At 33.0% G+C, this 19878-nt stretch overlaps 1 protein-coding gene and 1 long non-coding RNA gene across 7 annotated transcripts in view; one reads left to right on the top strand and one right to left on the bottom strand.

The window, feature by feature from the left end:
• LOC126851452 (ras-specific guanine nucleotide-releasing factor 2-like) overlaps positions 1 to 19878 on the bottom strand; it is a 45256-nt gene that overhangs the window by 5872 nt on the left and 19506 nt on the right. For 5 of the 6 annotated variants that reach the window (XM_050595442.1, XM_050595446.1, XM_050595447.1 and 2 more), the window contains 13 exons: positions 12155 to 12261; positions 8294 to 8441; positions 7279 to 7586; positions 6634 to 6863; positions 6209 to 6405; positions 5456 to 5581; positions 5270 to 5372; positions 2197 to 2448; positions 1742 to 1902; positions 1119 to 1501; positions 785 to 894; positions 556 to 666; positions 197 to 409 (listed from right to left, as the gene is read on the bottom strand). In XM_050595442.1, coding sequence (XP_050451399.1) covers positions 197 to 409; positions 556 to 666; positions 785 to 894; positions 1119 to 1501; positions 1742 to 1902; positions 2197 to 2448; positions 5270 to 5372; positions 5456 to 5581; positions 6209 to 6405; positions 6634 to 6863; positions 7279 to 7586; positions 8294 to 8441; positions 12155 to 12261 — 2449 coding nt within the window. The remainder of the gene's footprint in view (positions 1 to 196; positions 410 to 555; positions 667 to 784; positions 895 to 1118; positions 1502 to 1741; positions 1903 to 2196; positions 2449 to 5269; positions 5373 to 5455; positions 5582 to 6208; positions 6406 to 6633; positions 6864 to 7278; positions 7587 to 8293; positions 8442 to 12154; positions 12262 to 19878) is intronic. The other variant, XM_050595444.1, reaches the window with a different exon arrangement.
• LOC126851508 (uncharacterized) overlaps positions 1 to 19878 on the top strand; it is a 49222-nt gene that overhangs the window by 16458 nt on the left and 12886 nt on the right. The window lies entirely within an intron of this gene.

Raw genomic sequence — 19878 nt, 5'->3', positions numbered from 1 at the left:
TAAAATTTTCCCGTATAATAATTTTTATATATTTTTTTTTTTTTTTTTTGCAGTTAATAAGAGTATCAAAAATTATGTTGTCTCTAAATATTTTATTTGCGCTATTAATTATTTTTTATGTTAATATACAATTTTATGTTGCACATTTGTCGCATATAAATTCCGCTTTGCAAATTTGAATATCAATTAACTGTACCTGTGAGTGTCTCGGAGCTCGACGACACTGCTATTACTTTCGGTATCGTCAGGTGACATCCGTTATTCTCAGCATCCTTGTTATCTACGCGAATGCTGACTTTTCGCGGCGTGACCGGAGATTGCGCGCTAGATGGACTGGATGCTTGAGACGTTGGACTACGTTTTATAATCGGCATCTCGGAAATCAGCCCGAGCGGTTGTTCCTCTTCCACTAAATATGAGAAATTCTTTCAAATTGCATTTTGATACGCAATCATTTTTATATGAATTATTTCATGACTTTATTCCGTAATTTAATTTTTTAGTTAAACTATTACGTTTTATTATAAAAATAATATATGTGTGAGAAATACTTACACTTTTTGTAACCAGATCGCCAGTGACCCTTTGAGTTATGTCCACCTGTATTAGCGTCAAGGGAGCTATGGGACCTCGCATCACGGCTATCGCTAACTTCCGATCCATATCCTACATATATGCAAAACACAAGATGCTATTATTAATTGAAAGATCACAACTAATTGGATTTCTCTTAATATATTGTCAATTGTTGATTAAACTCTTGTTGACAAAACTTATAATGCACCTGATACAGAACTCGCGCCGCTAGTTCGTCTCGGTGAAAAGCTACTTCTTCTTCGTTCTTCTGAATGTAATTGTGTTTCGCTCGAATTTGCTCCTAACACATCTAAGGACCTAGAGTATAAATATAAAAACGTATAATCTCCATAAAAATAATTAACAGCAAAAATGTTTTATACAAAAGAATTTTCTTGATAGTTTGGTAATTTTTAATAATTACAGTATTTAATTCTTATAATTACAATAATTCTTATAATTACAGTATTTAATTCTTAAAATTGCAGAGCTAAATCTATTTTAGATAAACAATTTTTATATCACTTTTCGTATTTATTTACATGAGGGATCCAGTGGGCATTTGCGCGTCAGGCGGCTCAGCTTCGTAAAAAACTTTCTTAAGGGCTTCCAATACTGTGACACCATCCGTGAACACTCGATACGTCAGCAGAAATGTGTTGAGAAAATCGATACTGAGAAACCTGAGGTCGGTCAATCGTTGCAATAGACGTTCCGGCGTCGCGGAACGGATCTGCGGTATCTTGCAAGAGTTCAAAGTACGACTGAACCTGATGTCCACGTCGTCCTTGAACAGCTTCGGATCGTTTCGAATGGACTGCGGCATCGTGACGGAACTGGTGTCCGACAACGATCCGTGGAGCAGATCGTTAAAGCGAACGTTGTCCATGCACTGGCTAATATCGCTGACCCACGCTGCTTTTTCCTATAAAAAGTTTGACACAATATCATGTTATAACACTTGACAATAGAAAGGAGCGACAAAGCGTTTAACAGATCTTATAATTCTATAATTTTTCATTCCTTTTTCCTTTTTTGCAGTTTGAATACAAAAATATAACTTTGAAGATCAATTTACAATTTATTTTTAGATATAATTTATTTTTAGATATTACAATAATCATTGTCTGTTTTGCATGTGATATATATAATATGATATACTTACCTGTATAGTAGGTGCCACGAGATGAACGGTCACCTGCGGTCCACCGGATTTTACATCGAGTAAGATCTTGAAGTCGCGATTCTGCAATTGCGAAGTCGCGCTACCGCTGCCGCTTCCGCTACTCTCGCTAATGCCGCTTGACATTGAACATACTGACAATCCTAAAATCAGTTGGCAGTTGCTACTCGGTAGCACTGAATAAATTCTCACGAGACTCGCGATACAACTTTCACAATTCTTTCCATGACGCAGACAACAATTTATAATAGAACAGTTAGATTGCAATAGATAAAACAATAGTAAAAATGAGAATGACATGATATTTGAAAGATTATTATTGTGTATCTCTCTTTCTATCTCTTACTAATTTTTTTCTCTATCCATTAATAACCCGATATTAATTTTTAATTAACGAAACAGATCATTAACAGTTAAATCAATGAACAAATAATTACCATCGTCATCCACGGCACCCTGCTCACTCGGATCTTCAATCAGCACCGCGTCGGAAAGAGGTATCTTGCCAATCTGCGGAACCAGATTTAAGCGGCCGTCGTCATCGGACTGACGCGTCGTAAGCAGCAGATGATTTGAAAAGAGAAAGCACTGTCTGGCAACCTCCTTGTCGCTAGCGGATTTGCCACCAAAAGTAGCGCTTAATCTGCTTCGCGCACCGCGCGGTTTATCTATGAGTTGTACGAGCGTACCTGAAACACGTCAATTAAAAGCATGCAATTAAATGTGACTTTGTCAGCGCCTTGTCTCGCCGTTCTTATTGATACCGTCGAATAACCCAAGGAAATAACCGGCCGTGCCAGTAAAAATAGCTACATCTCTCTCGCGTGACAGCTTCGATACCGGTGACCCGCGCGCGCTTTCTCAAAATAATCGATACAATTAAGGGAGGCCACCGACGTGCGTTTAAAAATAGCACGACGAGCGTGTTATCATTGCGATAAATGGAATATTTGCAATAATGTGCCTACAGTGTTAAGATTTGATGACGTCATTGTCACGAAGATTAAAATCAGCATTATCTCATCATTTTTAGTTTTCGATATTTTAAATATATTGTGAACAAAAATATCTTTGAAATTGTAATTCAAGATCTGAACCCGATTATACCGACTTCAATCCGTAGATTAATCATGCATCGAAGTGAAAAAAATCATATAAGGCCAGACAGTTTTCGATATTATGAAAGCTTTAGAAAATGAGTGCTATATAACGTGAAACGTAATAGTTCATTTCGAATGACCAATTAAACAACTAATTATAACAACTAATATCAAATATATATATATATATATATATATATATATATATATATATATATATATATACGTGTCACTTCTCGTGCGCAGGTAGAGCAGGTGAAATCGAGAAGAAAAGTTCTTTTCATTTTGCGTTTTTTGCAATAATCATTGCAAAATTAATTTAAAAAAAATCGACCAAGTATAATTAAATTAATTAAAAAAGAATCGCGTGAGTATAAGCGCTGTGAGAAAAGACAGCCCACTGATATGCGATCATTATAGGATGTGAGGGATCTAGTGTTATGCACCGTAACGCGAATTAGTCGATCTTTTTTAATTAATTTTCCAATAATTATTACAAAAATTGTAAAATGATAAAAAACTTTTCTTCTCAGTTTAATCCACTTTATCTGCATAGAAGTGATACGGTTATTACCGGACATCCTGTACATATACATCTTTGTTTTTATTCTCTTTTTAAATGCAATACCGCATGTTCACATTTTTATAGACAGTCAAGTTACATCATATTTTTTTGAAAAAATTATATTATGATTCACTAGTCGATGTAATCAGCTTGATCGTGCAAAACTTGTTATTTATTTGTTAAATTTTTCCATTGACTTTCCTTCCAACATCATCAAGAACGGTGAGCCACGCGCATACCTTATTTTTAACAGTCGAATTTTATGATCCTTTGCCACTGTCTACGTGCACTTATTATTGGACGAAATGCTACTTTTAGATTCCTGATCACCCTTGGTCCCTGGTACCAGCGTCACACACACACACTGCTTGGTCCCTCTTTGCTCACTATCGAAAATACATTATCGAACTGGCGCAACACGTCGCAAGACTCTCGCGATCTCCTCATGCACGTCGAGATGCGCCGGATTGATGAATCGACAAAATGGCAACGACACGAATTGGCCGCTGCTTGTTTTCGTCCGTTCGTCGACCCCAAGTCTCACTAAACCGCCTAACATCCCTCGCATCACAGGCAGATCCCGAACGAATTCCAGCTCATTGCCTTCGAGCGGAGCGTAGCGTCGCGCGATGGCTGACTTTTTTTCGTCACGACGAAAGGCAAAGAGGGATGATCACGTTCGCGGGAGGGACACTCTGCTGTTGGTGATTGAGAGACGTTTACGTGATAACCATGTGATGCGGCGCCGAGCACGAGGGGCGCCAGGATCGTGTCGAGGTGTTTACCGGTTTCATTTATGAGACTTTTACTGCTTAAAATAGTCTTATACTACTTAATCTTTTAATGCTTTCAGCAAAAGTGCATCCTGCACTATCGATATAATATTTCATTAATTTAAGCTTATTTTTTATTACTTACATATTTTTTTTCTTTTTTAAATAACAATAATTTTAACTGTCCAATATATAGTATTTTTACAATTTTTCAGATTTTAAATTTCAGTTTAGCGTATTGTTTTAATTCTACTTATTATCGAGTATTTTCAGCATTTTTTTAAGATTTGAATTTTTTATTATATTATAGCCATTTTTCAATATTTACAACTGTCAGAAGAGGTATTTTATCCCGATCAAATTTGGAGCATCTAAAATTGCACGATATTTTATTTATTATTCCCGTTACCCAGTCGTAGAATCGAACAAAGACGTTTTTCTTAAACAAAATTCTGGCAGTAGTGTTACAGTACGTCGGCCCTGACAGAACATATTGCGCAGGATCGTGGCGAAACGGTGTGCGAAAATATGTCGACGCCACCAAGTCGCGTGATCGATTCCGAAAATGCAACCGCGCGTTTGCGCTCTTTAACACGCGTCTCCGTTTTGTCCTCCCACACTTCTTATCAAGCTTTACCGACAGCGATCAAGTCTAGATTCGAGTTTCCCAGCCAAAGATAAGCCGTGCGATATATATGAGTTATCTGATAGCCTCAATTTTATCAACTTTGGCGAGATATGTTAAGTCTTCCCATTCAAAATATTTAAATTTCTTTATAATATAAAAATGATATTTTAATAAACAAAACAATTCCTCTCTACTGCGTCCTTGAATATAATATTTGTTGTATTCTATTCAAAGATAAATAGAATATAATAGATAATAATAATATATGACATTAGAGTACAAAATGATTTCGATCTATTTTGCTTTTTGACACAATTAAATTGTGATCTACATATAAATTAAATCTTTTAAAACTTAAGCTATGCTATAAGCTTGTTTTAAAAAAGGCTTTGAGACGTAAGTTTTTGCGAAAGAGATTATGAAAGAGAATATTAAGAGACTTACCCTGTCGTACGAACACTTGATTGACGTCCAGCAAAATATCGCATCCTTCAACGATCATCCGCTCAACAGCTAGATTCTTCCTTAAGTTCTCAGTTTCGCTTACCTGAAAAACAAGAGAGAAGATACATTGAATTAATATCAATTAAGACAAAAGGCGATGCTAATATATAATCGATTGACAAATACCTCGTCATGCATTTGTCTCGAGAGATCCTCCAGCTGTTGCCTGGCATTCTGGAGGCTCTTACGTTCCACGTGATCGTATGGCGTGTGCGCCAATAACTCGTGCAAAGTAATAATGTACCTTGGAATCTAAACGAGCAAAGTAAGTAGCTGGATTAAGGAACTTCTGCTTAAGTTCCACTAAAATCCAAAAAAGAGAAAGAAAATAGTTAGGAGAATAGTTGTGATTTAAAACTCGTCAAACAGATTTCAATCAATTTTCTGAAAGAGAGAGAGAGAACATACAAAAATGGAGAAAATAAAATCCGCATTATATTTATAAAGCAATCGTAAATTTATATTCCGCCGATCAAATTCTGAAAGAATTTCCTGGTTATGCGGAATTTCCGGAAAGGCACAATGGAATGTATATTTTCCGCGCTATCGAGACCTATCATTTTACCAGCTCGCCAGAACTCATGCAATATTCATGGGAGCTCCGAACTATTTCATATAATCGATTGTTCCTCAAAAGGCATTGTTGCGTCATCGAGATAATTTTCCATTTTCTTGTTTGCATAAAAAAAAAATTTGATTTCTTGCAGGAATAACAACGCAAAGAAATTAACGTTATCCAAAAATTTTATAATTATACTTTTCTCTTTCTCCTTCAGCAGTAATGTAAGATTTCTAAGAATGTTTATACTACTTTCTCTATCTTGCGTTGGAAAATTGCGCCGATTTTACCCGCGCGTGGAAATTTGATGGGACTGTTACCTGATGCATGGGATACGTTAGAAAGATCTCCAGGGATCGTCCGTGGCAGGCAGTCTTGTTCTCCAACCTATTGAGCAATGCTACGAACGGGGGTGACGATTGCTTGCACTCAGTCAACACTTGAAGGCTATAGTGGTGATTACGCACGTACTCTTGATATATCGATAACATCGGTAGCAGCATGTCGAACAAGTCACCTGCGTCATATTCGATACATCGTGATTGATCAGCGTGAAATCTTTTTTTACAAAATTACATTCTTTTTATAAAATATATATACTGATAAAAATTAATGTTGTACAAAAAAAAAAAAAAGAAAAATCGCTAGAAATTCAAAATTGCAAATTTTGACTTGCTTAATACATTATAGAGACACAGACAAATCATCATCTACATATGGATTCATATCGCATTCAAGTTTATACCTAAAACTAAAGTGGGCCAGCTCTCCATACGAGAAGTAAGACCCTTCAGGAAGATTTGGTGAAGAAACAGCACGGTCTCGCTATTCAAAAATATGCTATTCACGTCCTCGTGACTACATGGGGGTTTCTTTGAACTGGCAGCCATCTTGAAAGGCCTCAGAAAACAGCTTACTAAAACCTCCATCTGCTCCGTGTACTCCTCCTCGGCCTCCACCATTTGAAATACCAGACTGAAATGGTAGGATATACATTTAATTTACCTATTTATGATTTCATTCTACAAATGAAATGAAACCAATAACAGTTGATTTTATATTATTATTATCGTGAACGTAAGAAATATCAGTCGTTCTTATTAAAATAAAATCTTTCAATGGCAGGGAAAAATAGCAGTTGAAAATTTTATTCAAAAAAATATTTCTCGCAATTACATTATATATAATAAATAAATCATTCCTAATTTCATCTCGTAAAATATTGTTTTTGAAATTTTTAATATTATTCTCTTGCCACGCTCTGTTATTGCCCTAGTGTCGTGCAAAATACAATCGTGAAATTCGTGAGAACACGACAAAATCATTAATCGGGAAATGAGGATCATTAATCGCGAACAAGTTAGACGTCATCGTGCGTTGCGGTAATTACCTGTTCCGCTTGCGCATGCTTTCGGCATGTGGACTCTTGATATATTGCTCAACGATCTGTTTCCAACGTCGACGGCACAGCCAGCCCCTGAAAAAGCTTTGGACTTTCTTGATTTTCTGCATTTCAATAGAGCCCTCCGCGATACCGTGTAAACCGGGCGCATCTGCGTACGCATCGTGAGCACCGCCAAAACATTGGGTTCCGCAGTATAAACTTCCAGTACCTTGGGACATAGTTCTTTGAACTCCCGGTCGACTACGAAATACCGGCGTTATGGAGGGCCTTAGTTCCTTTTTCAGGGCGCATAACTGTAATATAACCATAACAAAATCCGTAATCTCATATGAAATAATTCTCAACAAAAACCTCTTTCTATATTTTTTAAATAAATTAAAAGCGGATGCTTAATGAAGCTTGGATTAAATATGGAATAAATATTTGTATCAAATACTTTCCAATAATGTAATAATTTCATTAATTTTTAATATATTATAACTAATTTAATTATTAAACTAAAAAAAAACTAATGTGACAGGATTGAAGATTAATGACGTTGCGAGTTAAAATAAAACACTAATAAAATTTTAATTTTTGGTGCGTCCGAGATATTTCGATATTTATTATCAATATAAATTAAAACTGACAAATCAAAAATGAAAAGCGTTATTCTATTAATAATATTTTATATATATTACATGAAAATATATTTAAAAAAAATATAAGCTGCATGTGAGAAATAAAATAATTCTTCAATTAATTTACGAGAGACTAATAACAAAGAAAGTTTTATCCGCATAAATTATAATATATTATATTATAATCTCTGAAATATGAGTTATTGAAAGATAAAAGATTTTCCTGTAGATAGAGAAAATTGGTTCAGGAAATTGGTATCTATTATAGGCAATAATAATAAAATGCGGTCAGTGAATGAAATGAAGAAAAGCACGTAGTAGAATTACCGAAAGGAAATATCATCAAACAAATATGTATATGAATAACTAGTATGACTGACCTCCGCTCGAAGTTTTTTTATTTCCGACGCCAATTCTTCACATTGCTGAGTGTACTGCCACTTAGCCGTTTTCTCGCTCTCGACGATTTGCAACAGGTGCAGGTGCTTCTGTTCGAGCTCCTCCTTTTGCAGCAACAATTTGTTGAAGCTAGAATCAATATCCAAGAAAAAGAAAGCCATGTTAGCGATTTGACCCGTCTCTGTTTCATGTGCCGTATATTAAAAACGTTATTTAAGCGCGGACCCGTTGTACAAAGAAAAATAAAGCGCTAGATATCGTACGTGGCCTGGAAAAATGCACAAAGTGCACATTCCGGGAATTTCGCACTGAAATGAAATTACGATCTTTTTTGTCTGCAGTCACGAAGCGACTGAGAAAGAGAATTTCGCAAAATTTTGAAATATTTTTCATGGTTTGAAATAACAAAACAAAATATATATGTATATACGGTATATGTATATACTTCTATGATTTTATTATAATTTTTTTTAAACTTTTCCCGTAAGAAAAATTTTATTTTTTATTTTTTTGAAGGATTTCACAAATAAAAGAAAATCTAATCTTGTATATAGTGTTCATATTTTTGTGTTTCTTTCTGTCTATATTTCGTGAAAAATCTATTACTTAAAAAATTAATAATGTTTGATTTGTCGTGAATATAATCTTTAACTTCCAATACATTGTAATATAACAGACTTACATTTTTTTTTGTTTCATGTAATCAAATTTATCTAGACGCGTCACGCTTATGTTTACATTCCGTTGTTTTATTATCTATCCTACCTATAGTTTATTTCATTGTTTACGTTTCTTTCCCTTTCTTACATCAAATATTCTCGAAGTATTGTGTACCGTCTGTCTCATCTAGTCAGTCAACAACGAGTCGCGAAATAAATCAGACGTTCTTTTGTAAAGTTTAATTAAATTATACGCGTCGTTCTCTTGTGAAATAGTGCTTCAATATTTTTTCAAACTTATATATATACACTTCTACAACTTTTTCTACTCGCAAAATCAACAAGGATCCTCTTCATTGTATCAACTTTTTACGTGAGTATTTATACTAAGTTTAAAAAAATTTATACTTGTAATAAAATTAAAAATTACTAAATTTTATTACGCCAAACAGATGATCGTGAATTTCATTAGAATTTCTTTCTATATATATTGCAAATTTCTTTTTTAAAGTTTAGACTATAAGATTATGCGACTTACCTCAAATTTTAATTAAATTGTTTTATCTACAATATATGTATGAAAACTTACAAGCCGTGCAAGTATATAGCAAGTATATAGCACAAACTTGTTAATAGTTTGCAATGTTTTGAGAAAATCTGCTTGAGTTTACACAAAACAAGTAATCTCAATCGCATGGAGAAATTATCGATCGACCGTCTGCGTGACATGAGATACTTGAAGAAATATCAACCCTATATTTTCGAATACACGGCAAAATTGCCGAAGTAATGGATATTATTATCTATGTATATTACGGTGCAGCATAGCAGTAATCTGAGAAGATGGCCGCTCTGTCTGGATGCAAACGCGTATAAGTCGACTCATAAAATGAGAACTGCGGAAGGGAGGTTATAGTTTCTCATATCGTAAAATATTCAAACGAAGAAACATTATTCGTGTAAATGTATTGTCTACGATGATCTTATATTAAGTTAATGTTTAAAAAAAAATTAATGTAATTTGATAAAAATAATATAGTAACATATAATAATTTTCTTTAAATCATATAATAAATGAATAAATTTTAAAAAATGTCGATTAATTAAAAAAATTCTACAAATTTCAATTTCAAGCAATTAAAAACCTAAACGTAAAGATATTCGCGAAAGGGACGCAAAGGATAAGACATAAACCTGATTCGACGGTTGATCGGAATATAAATATCCTTTAGTAATTTGAGAAATGTCAAGTGAAGACACAAATCTGTGAGAGTATCATTTTTTTTTCTCGTGTAATGATATCACGCGCGCAACACGATGATGAGACGTTAGAATGACATTTGATACATCTGCGAGCATCAATGTAACGATCACGTTTTTCATGAGAAACACCTGCGACAGAAAAGTACCAGTGAAATGGGCTCGTTTGTAACCCATGCGCATTTTCCTAAACAGAGGCAAACTGCAAAATTGTTGGCGGAGAAAATTTAAAGTTCTTTTGCTTTAAAAAGAAGAAAGAATAAATGAGAGAGGATATAAACTTTTTTAAATAACCGTATTTTTTATTTTTGTGGAATTTATCGTTTTAAACAGATTATATATTCATTAATATTAATTATTAACGTATATTAATTAGGATAAAATATATTTTATTTCGCACATCCTCGCGTGCATTTCTCCGCAATCAGCTACTACAGCCAGTCTGTTTCTGCTTCTTAAAGCACGTTTGATTTTGTAGTATGATGAAGATTATTTGGGCGTTAATGTGAGCAAATTACAGGAGTGGGATTAATAGAGAGATAGTGGCTGAGACAGCCGGATGTTAATGCGATGCCCGCAAACGTATTTATCAGCACATCAATGAGATTAGGAGAATTCTCCTGAATAATAGACGAAGTATAGGGTCTACAGAGTACAGTGTGAATAAAATAGAGTCATGTTGGGAAACAAAAGTTAATTATTGCGCTACAAATTTTATTATACATGAGAGAATTATTCTGTTATCTCGTGCTCTCTTAAATGGAATCAGTGTATTATCACTGATAAGCAGTGTTTTAATTATAAGTATAATACTGCACGCAATGAAATTTCACTGTAAAAAAAAAGTTTGTAGCAGTAGTTATTTTAATCAACAATATTTTAAAATGTATCTTATGATATTACATATGGGATAAATTTGTAGAGCAATATATTTCGTTAAAGAAATATCTGAGTTTGATCAAGAGTTTGTTTTGTCAATTTATTACATTATAAAAGTAAAAGGATGTAATATGTACATAATTCAGAATTCAAATAGTAATTTAACCAAAATAAATTAATCGTACTGCTCTAAAAAATCAGTGATAACATAAGACGGAAATGTCAAGCGTGAATGTTTTCACTGAAAACAAATCAGTGAAAATAGTCACGCTTTATTCCTCCATTAATGAAATACTGATCTGAGATGAAATCTTGTTCACTGCTTTAATCAGCGGCATTTTCATTGATTTAATTTAAGAGAGTGCATTTCTTTTTTTGTCGAATAAAATAAACGCGCGACTTGAAACTAACTCGTTATATAACTTATAATAATAACTTATTAAAGATATGAAATGCGTACCAAACGCGAGATAAAAGAATCGCGAAAGTACGTCTGCTTTTATAACGCCGGATCAATGAAAAGTTTGTTTTTTCTATCATTGTGTAATGCCGGAAAATTAAATAGAAAACACTTATAATTTAATCAAATACACGGCGCTTTTATATCGTGTACACTTTTATCAAGAATAAATATTTTAATTCGTTTCGGCTCGGAGATTCCGCTACGGATATCGAATCTTCTCTGCCACGCGTACAGTTGATTTAAATCTGAAAAAAGATTTAACGAAAAGAGAGGAACATGACGGGATGTTCAGACACGTCGAAATCAATTCGTCGGTATTTATCGCGTTGTAAAATCCACCAGTGACGAAGTTTTTCCACGATTTTCGCGAACGAAAGTAAGCGGCGACCGCGTGGCGGAGATCGTCGCGGTTCGGCGCGACGATTTTAATTAGAGCTGCAAATTTAAACGCGGCCTATTACGCTCGGTCATCGGAATGATCGCAATGATTTACGGAATTGTTCGCAATCTCCATAAATCAGGGCGACGCGTGTGTCATTTTAATCGGCCCAATCTTCGATTCGGCCGCGAACCTTTGTTACCTAGCTTCTCGTATCGCATCGATCCATGTTTTGCAGTCCGTCTCTGTGGCCGCTTTTAGTTCGTATTGCCGTTGGTTCTCCCTCCTGTACGATATCGCGAAACAGTGCTGTAACAGAGGAACGGTAAAAAATTTAGTTATCTCCGGTGCAGAAAGGATGACGACGGAGCCGATAAAAAGCGCGATTCCGTCATCCGTACGATTTGCGCATTGTATGCGTGGAAAAATACCGTAGGGCAGCAAATAGACGGGCGCTTTTAAAGAGGAGATCGCGATCGAGGATCATTTCGTGCATTCTTCTCCCCGATCGTATTCAATTCCCACACTTTTCGCTATTTACATATATCGTACAATTCCGGAAACCTGCTCTCCCGGATTTCATTAAATTGCTTCGCAAGCATAAATCAAAAAGCTTAGAACTGCTTTTATTCTCTACGACAGTATTATTTCTGTTTTATCCGTGGATTTTATTTGCGCGTTCGCTCTCACGGAAGTATTAATTATGCAAATCCTTATCAAGATTTCATTTAGCTACATGGCGCTTTAAAACTCACGTAAATCAAAATGATATAAGCATCGACCGTATTTCGTGTCATTTACTAATAGCTTTCAGATACATTCATATAAATATAAAGTAATAAATAATTTAGAATTTTTGCGATCTTTTGTCTTGTTTACATGGAATAATAATGATATAATAAAAAAGAGTAGTATTTACACGCGCGTCGTGAAAGAGAGCTTACATGACTATTTAAAGGCCAGAATGCAACGTACGCCGCGTGCATTACGAGCAGCTTCCTCTCCATCCGGTGCTCGTTTGTATCCGACAACATTCCACGAGGAAAGCATGCAGAAGCGGGAAGGTCTTTCCTAAGGGGACCTCGCTTTATGTTTTCAAAGAAAATTCTCGGGTCATTTTTATCTATTCACGAAGCCCGTTTGTAGGGCGCGTTCACGCGAATATTCTTTCTTTCATGCCACAAGCATTCGCGTTTTAAAGAACGCGCGACGAAATATCTCTTATCACTTTCTTAATGTATAACGAGATAGATATTACGTGTCAGATCGGCCATGCGTGTAATTTACCTTTTTAGTAACAAAGAAATAAATCTTATGAACACAGAAGAGGTGCGATAAATTATTTTCTTCTAAATTTACGGCTATTTAAAAAGAAAAACGATTAAAACGTACCGCACATTATTATATACAAACTAATTAACTGCAAAACTCTAACTACATGAAAATGTATACTATATTTTCGTGTACGTTATATATGAAATTAACTTAACGAAAGCGAAGAAAAATCGTTTTCTAAATTAAACACGTATAAATTTAATTACGCTGAGTAACGTTAACTTTTTCGAAATGAATTACAGTGTATTTTTTTTTGTGACCATTCGTTATGACGACATACAGCGTTTCTCTTGAATTCGTATTTCGCGTAAAGTGAATTAATACATGGATTCTGATATCCTATGTTAAAATGAAAGCACCCTGTTACATATCTCTTTTGTAACAACAGCATGCATTAACTAATTTTCATTTGCGGCTTATACTGATTCCGGACGCAGCTTATAACGCAAACCGATACATTAATTAATTAAAATTTGAGGTGATGATGTAAAATGAAGGTGTTAATTACATGCGTGACGCATTAGAATGCGATAAGGATAGCAGGTTTCTCCGGGCAAACGGTTTATGCATCAGTTTCGATCGACAGAATATTCAGATTGAATATTTGCGGTAACAAACAACGAGCTCGTCGCGTATATGAGGCCACAATCAGAAATTACTAATTATACTCCGCTTGCTCGATACGCTGGAGAATCGCATTAATTATTATATAAAAGGAAGTTTAAAAAAATTTTAATTGGAATCGCGCAGTAAGACCGAATTGCAAGACCGAGTGATTAATGTAATGAAAGATCTCGTAATATATTAATCGTTTAATTAATAATTTATATATATATATATATATATATATATATATATATATATATATAATTCAAGAAACATAATATATTCTGTGTATGTACATATATTTTATAGTTTTTAAACTTTTCGGCAATGTAAAATAACTATATTTGATTGTGACAATATATAACATGTTATTGTTTACGTCTTAACCCGGCCTTGTTGTTATTGCTCGGCGATCCTCGAGCAATAAAGTTGTAGTACAAGACTCTCTCGAGACATATTTTCGAATTCCTATTCGAAACGCGATCGCGACAAATATCGAGAAATAATTTGTCCACACACATGATGATTATAATTAATAATAAAATAACTTTCATAAAAGACACGATATCGCGACTATAGATCTTTATCGAAATATGTATTACGTACGATTATCTATTATTTTAACTAAAAATCTAAGCAATAAAATACGATAATTGACGATAATTATTTCTCTAATAATGCTGAAAAAAAAGTAATATATTTTGTTCGATGTTTTTTTAAATTTTTCGCTGAATTAAATATAATTTATTATTCTGATTGAACTCATGCAGTAAAACGTGTGCAAGATTGGTTAAAGTAATTAAAATGAAAAGTAGTAATATACATAAATAGTTGAATAAATAATTAATATAAAATTAGAAAACAAAATATTTTCCTGAACTTATTCTGTATTGTGTTATATTTTGTTATAATAGTAATTTAATTTACTTTACATTTAGCGCATATTTTCTTGCACCGTATAACGTACTGCAATTTATCGCTAGATTTAATTGATCAGAAATGATCAAACAATTGGCAAATTCTAGAATGTTGTAATCCGCGAATATTTATCTTTAATTTCAATTTTATATTTATGTTATAAAATACAATAAATAATCTCTCAATTATAAAATAAATATTACAAATTATATATTTCATATATATTACAAAATTATATAATAATATAATATGACCCTCTTAAAACGCGTCAACACCTTGAGGTTGGTGGGAGGGCTTAGTACCTGGAAGGTAAGGTTTATCCCAAAGGGGAAGCTAAGTACCTAAACGACTCGTGATAATACTATAAAAGCATTGTCATTTGTAATAAGCGCATTTCATGCGCTGAGCATACATTAATGCGTTGGTTTTCAGAATGTCAAATATGGTTTGTACCATTTTCGCGTGATTAGTCTCGATTTCACTCCGATAAGCGATTCAATTTAAATCACTTAAAATTCGATCAATTATTCAATAAGGATGGAATCGTCTTCGACTAATTCCATCCCGTCTTCTATCTCCTGCATATAATGTCGCCATATCATATTTTTATATTTATATGATAGATAGCCGATTGATCATTCTGATACATTCGAGTCTTGATTATGTCTTTTTAAAAATAAATATAAATAAATCGCGATAAAAAAGTATGACTTAACAAAACATCAATCAATTTTTGTGTTCCAAATTTACTTCTCCTATACATCAGCTTTTTATGGTATCATTATGAGCATAATTATATGTGTGTCTGAGCAGTCACAAGAAATACAGCTAATTAAAGCACATTGATATTACTTAAGCTTCGTTTACTTCTGCGCTATAACACTGGTTAGTGGGGCGTACATTTTGTCTGCATTGATTGTAACGTTCTATTGTACCTGACGACAAAAGGCTCGCGCGATACATTGTCAGTCCGTATGTGCACGCGACATGAGCAACGGGCCAATTGTAAATGAAATCAGGTGTAATAACAATGACTATGCGAGTGAGAATATTCATGACCCATATAACCGAGAGAAGGACTAAAGTCCGAATGAACTAAGTGGTTTCTATCATATTAACTTTGAACGCGGAACACAGTCGGAGAACAGTCTCAATTATGGAAACGCCATTAGTTAGCACTATCGATTTTCGATGTCTAAAGATATCGGTCATTCAGATAATCCATTACATATTCGAGATAGGGAATATTTTATCAATTCCCTGTAGAAAATAAATGAATATTAAGAGCGATTCTATCTTTTGCCATTAATCTAATGTCTTTTCATAATAAAAACGAGCAGATCTGATCAGAAATCGTTTGTTCTACTGTTTTTCTAGTGCTCGAGACAAATAAAAATAAAACCTATTCCATGCGTAGATTTATGCAAGGGATACTTTACTTATATATCTACTTTGCTAACATTAAAAGAAATGCTAATATTGAAAAAGAGATGAGAATTTAAATAAACACGATTGATTATTATCAATCTAACTAAAAAAAAAAAAAAATAAAAAAAATATTGTATGTTTGAAATAAAAGAGAATTTTGTAAAAATGTAAAAAAGAAAAAAATATTACGATCAAAGATACACCGCGATTATCGACAAGATGACAATAAATTCACATACTTACATATTACTTACTTCAGAATTTGAGATGAATGTTTTATGCATCGTGAAACTTCTCGCGTTAAATTTAAATTAACTGTCGTGCTATATTACAAGAATGTAGGGCAGAGTTAGCAAAATATATATTCTAAGTTTCCGACAGCCGCATTTTTTTTTTTTTTCTTGCATCGCGATAGTGCTTTCGCATATAATTCCACGTTATAACTCTAAACACCGTTTTTGCATCTATGGATACATATTTCTCTGGAATTTGGTCATAAAAATTTATCATAAAATCTATCTGCAAAAAATTGATTCTCGCGCCGCGCGAGATGTCTTGCAGACTTTACAATTTATATATATATATATTTTAAAGCACATTATTTTTATGACAAATTCTTGATAAAAGAACAATTGTGTGTTTTGCATTATTTTATATTATTATTATCGCGCGAAGTTATGTAAATTGATATATTTTCGAAAATCTAAATTAAATTATATGTAACATTTTTCTCGGGATTTTATCTGATAAATTATTGAGACGCCATGAATTATATAAATTACAGAATATTAAATTTCATTTTCTCGCTTAAATTTATAATATTATTAGATAATTTAAATTTTTAGTTTTCTATCGTAATATTTTTTTATTGCATAAAAACCTAATTTACAATACAAACTCAAATTTAATTTGAACTCATTAATACTATTTATTTTTTAATAATACCACGTAAAAGATGACAATACTGGAAATGGATACTGAAAAGTCATTGTGTGGGTCTTCTCTTTTACCTCGTAAAAAGAACGTAGTAATCGATCAAGATGATTCTTTGCTCAGGAAACTTTCTTCTCTGGTTTCTAAAAGACGTGAGGATTTGACGGTGATACGAGAACTCCGGAGAAAAGAGCGCGTTTGAAAGAAGGTCTCTTGGGGACACGAAAATAACGCTAAGGCCATAAACGTACTGTAATTCCCACGTGTATTTGACGAGGTCTTTGCTCTACTATAAACTATCATATAAGAAAATTTATCTCTGCGTTTCTGACAATTGCGCGATTCATTCGATTAAAATCTATTCTAGATACTATTACAATTAATGTTTACGCAATGCGGCTTTTGACTTTCTAATATAACCTGCCGCTAATCTTTGATAGAGTTTTATTTAAGCATTTCACGTATGTCACATGGAACTGTCACATTGATTATGTCAGGATTAATACAAATCGCCCTAAATACTAATCTCAAGTTAAATTCAAATATATAAATTATTTTTGAAAACTAAAAAAAATTTTACATTTGTCAATTTGACTTAGAAATCTCAGCTTTTTGAAAGTTAAAAAAAAAAGATTTTAAAAAATATCATTAGTTTACATATTTTTATACATAAGGGGGTATCTTTTTTGGTAAAAATTTATTTTGGAAAGATTAAAAAGGTCACATACACACACGCATTCAAACATTTAGCTATTATCCTAGAGATTTGCTAAATCTTTACATTATTATAGCTCATAGAGGAAACGTTCGAAATTACCGGCTCTTAACGTTGGCTTACTATGCATAGTAAGCCAACGTTAAGCTGGCGATCCATCATACGACCGGCTGCTATCAGAAATTACGGGGGGTTTACTACTCGGTCACATATTCGCAGTTATTTAAGGACAATTTCTGTCGAGAGATCCCATACAGAGGAAATATCTTGCTATAATAATTTATCCGATGATGACACAGGAGTCTCTTGCCAGTTATTATCTCTCTTATCAAGATGAAATTCATATCAATTTACGTTCAGATTAGACACATAATAGATTCTACCTGATTTTGTTAGCACAGAGAATATTAATTAAATAGCTCCATTTAATAAGGTTCCACATCTCCATTTGAATATTACATGTCCGAAATTTCCGACATCGGTTAGTCTCTTTGTTGCTTTTTGCAGTAAATTATATAATTAAACGATAATGACGAGCATATTATTGAAATATGCAGCAATCCTCAAAGTGGAGAACATATATTTGATATATATATATATATATATATATATATATATATATATATATATTTGATTTATGTCAAGGTTGAATTTACGATTTAATCTCGAATTACGTCAAGCCTTACGATCGCACTATGACGTAAATTCACGAATTATAAAACTATCGCTTTCATTGAGTTTTGGCGCGACGCAAATAAGCACTAGCTGCAAATTATCTGCTACTTGATAAAAGAGATCGCGCGTTAATAATCTCTTTTTGAGAGAGTAATCTCTTTCAGATTGAGAGTTTAATACCCATTTAATAAGCAGGCATTTGCTCGTGCTCTTTCCGAATCCGCATGAAATCCACAAATAGAACGATATTCTACGATACAAAATATTAACATATATATATATATATATATATATATATATATATATATATATATATATATATACATATAGTAGTCTTTTCACCTTATTAAATTTAGTTTCCCAATTCTCGAAGCATACAAGCAAATTTTAATGCCTGCAAATGATATGCCATAATTGGCTATTGGGTCCCATTAAATTATCACAAGCTGAAATGATCAACGGGGAAAACATCAAATTCTCTTTGATAAAATATCCTATATTGAGGTAAAATATAGATATTTAGACATTTAATATATTGGTGTAACATTCAAAAACAAACTCAAATAAAGTATTTTACCAATATAGTGCTCAAAAAAATTATACAAATAATTTTATTATAAAATGATCAAAATAGATTTGATAAAGAAAGGTATTTCAATAAATGTGAGAAACAAAGCTCGTAGTATTCAAAAAATTTTATAAATATTAATTAAAGGCCAATTTTGAGTAAAGAACAATAAGATTGTTTGAATTAAAATATGATAATCAATAACCAATCACAATTTAATGACATAACGTGGGACGGTCGACTCTAAATTTATGTCTCTTCAGCCGCACAAGGTATTATATAATAAAAAGAAAAAACGCACGTAGATTAAATTAAATTAAAAATAAACCAATGACGATAGAGAAATAACAAAAGTACGAGGTTGTAAAGGTCCGCTAGTGTTTTTCTCAGTGTTTCGCACGCTTTAATTGTGAGATGAAATGTCATCAAGAAATATTTTGCATTTATTTTCCATTATATTGATTTATATATTTACATTTATAAAAACAGGTATATTTTTTTGTAAAATATTATCCATATTTTACGCAAAAAGTGCTTGTATCAAAAAGCAAACCGAATTAAATTTGACCCACTTTTGATAGCCTCGGGATACTATTGTAACCTATAGGTTAAAAATTACAATAATTTCAATTTTTTTCATAAAATGTTACGAATACAATCGAACGATTGTTATTTTTTCGTTTTCTCACGAATAAATATAAAAAGTTTTTTTTTTGTACATATAAAGTATAGCATCAATATTACATTG

Source organism: Cataglyphis hispanica, chromosome 8, assembly GCF_021464435.1.
Source record: "Cataglyphis hispanica isolate Lineage 1 chromosome 8, ULB_Chis1_1.0, whole genome shotgun sequence".
NCBI lineage: Eukaryota > Metazoa > Arthropoda > Insecta > Hymenoptera > Formicidae > Cataglyphis > Cataglyphis hispanica.
Note: the sequence above shows the minus strand (reverse complement) of the source record. Positions and strands in the feature narration are given on the sequence as shown.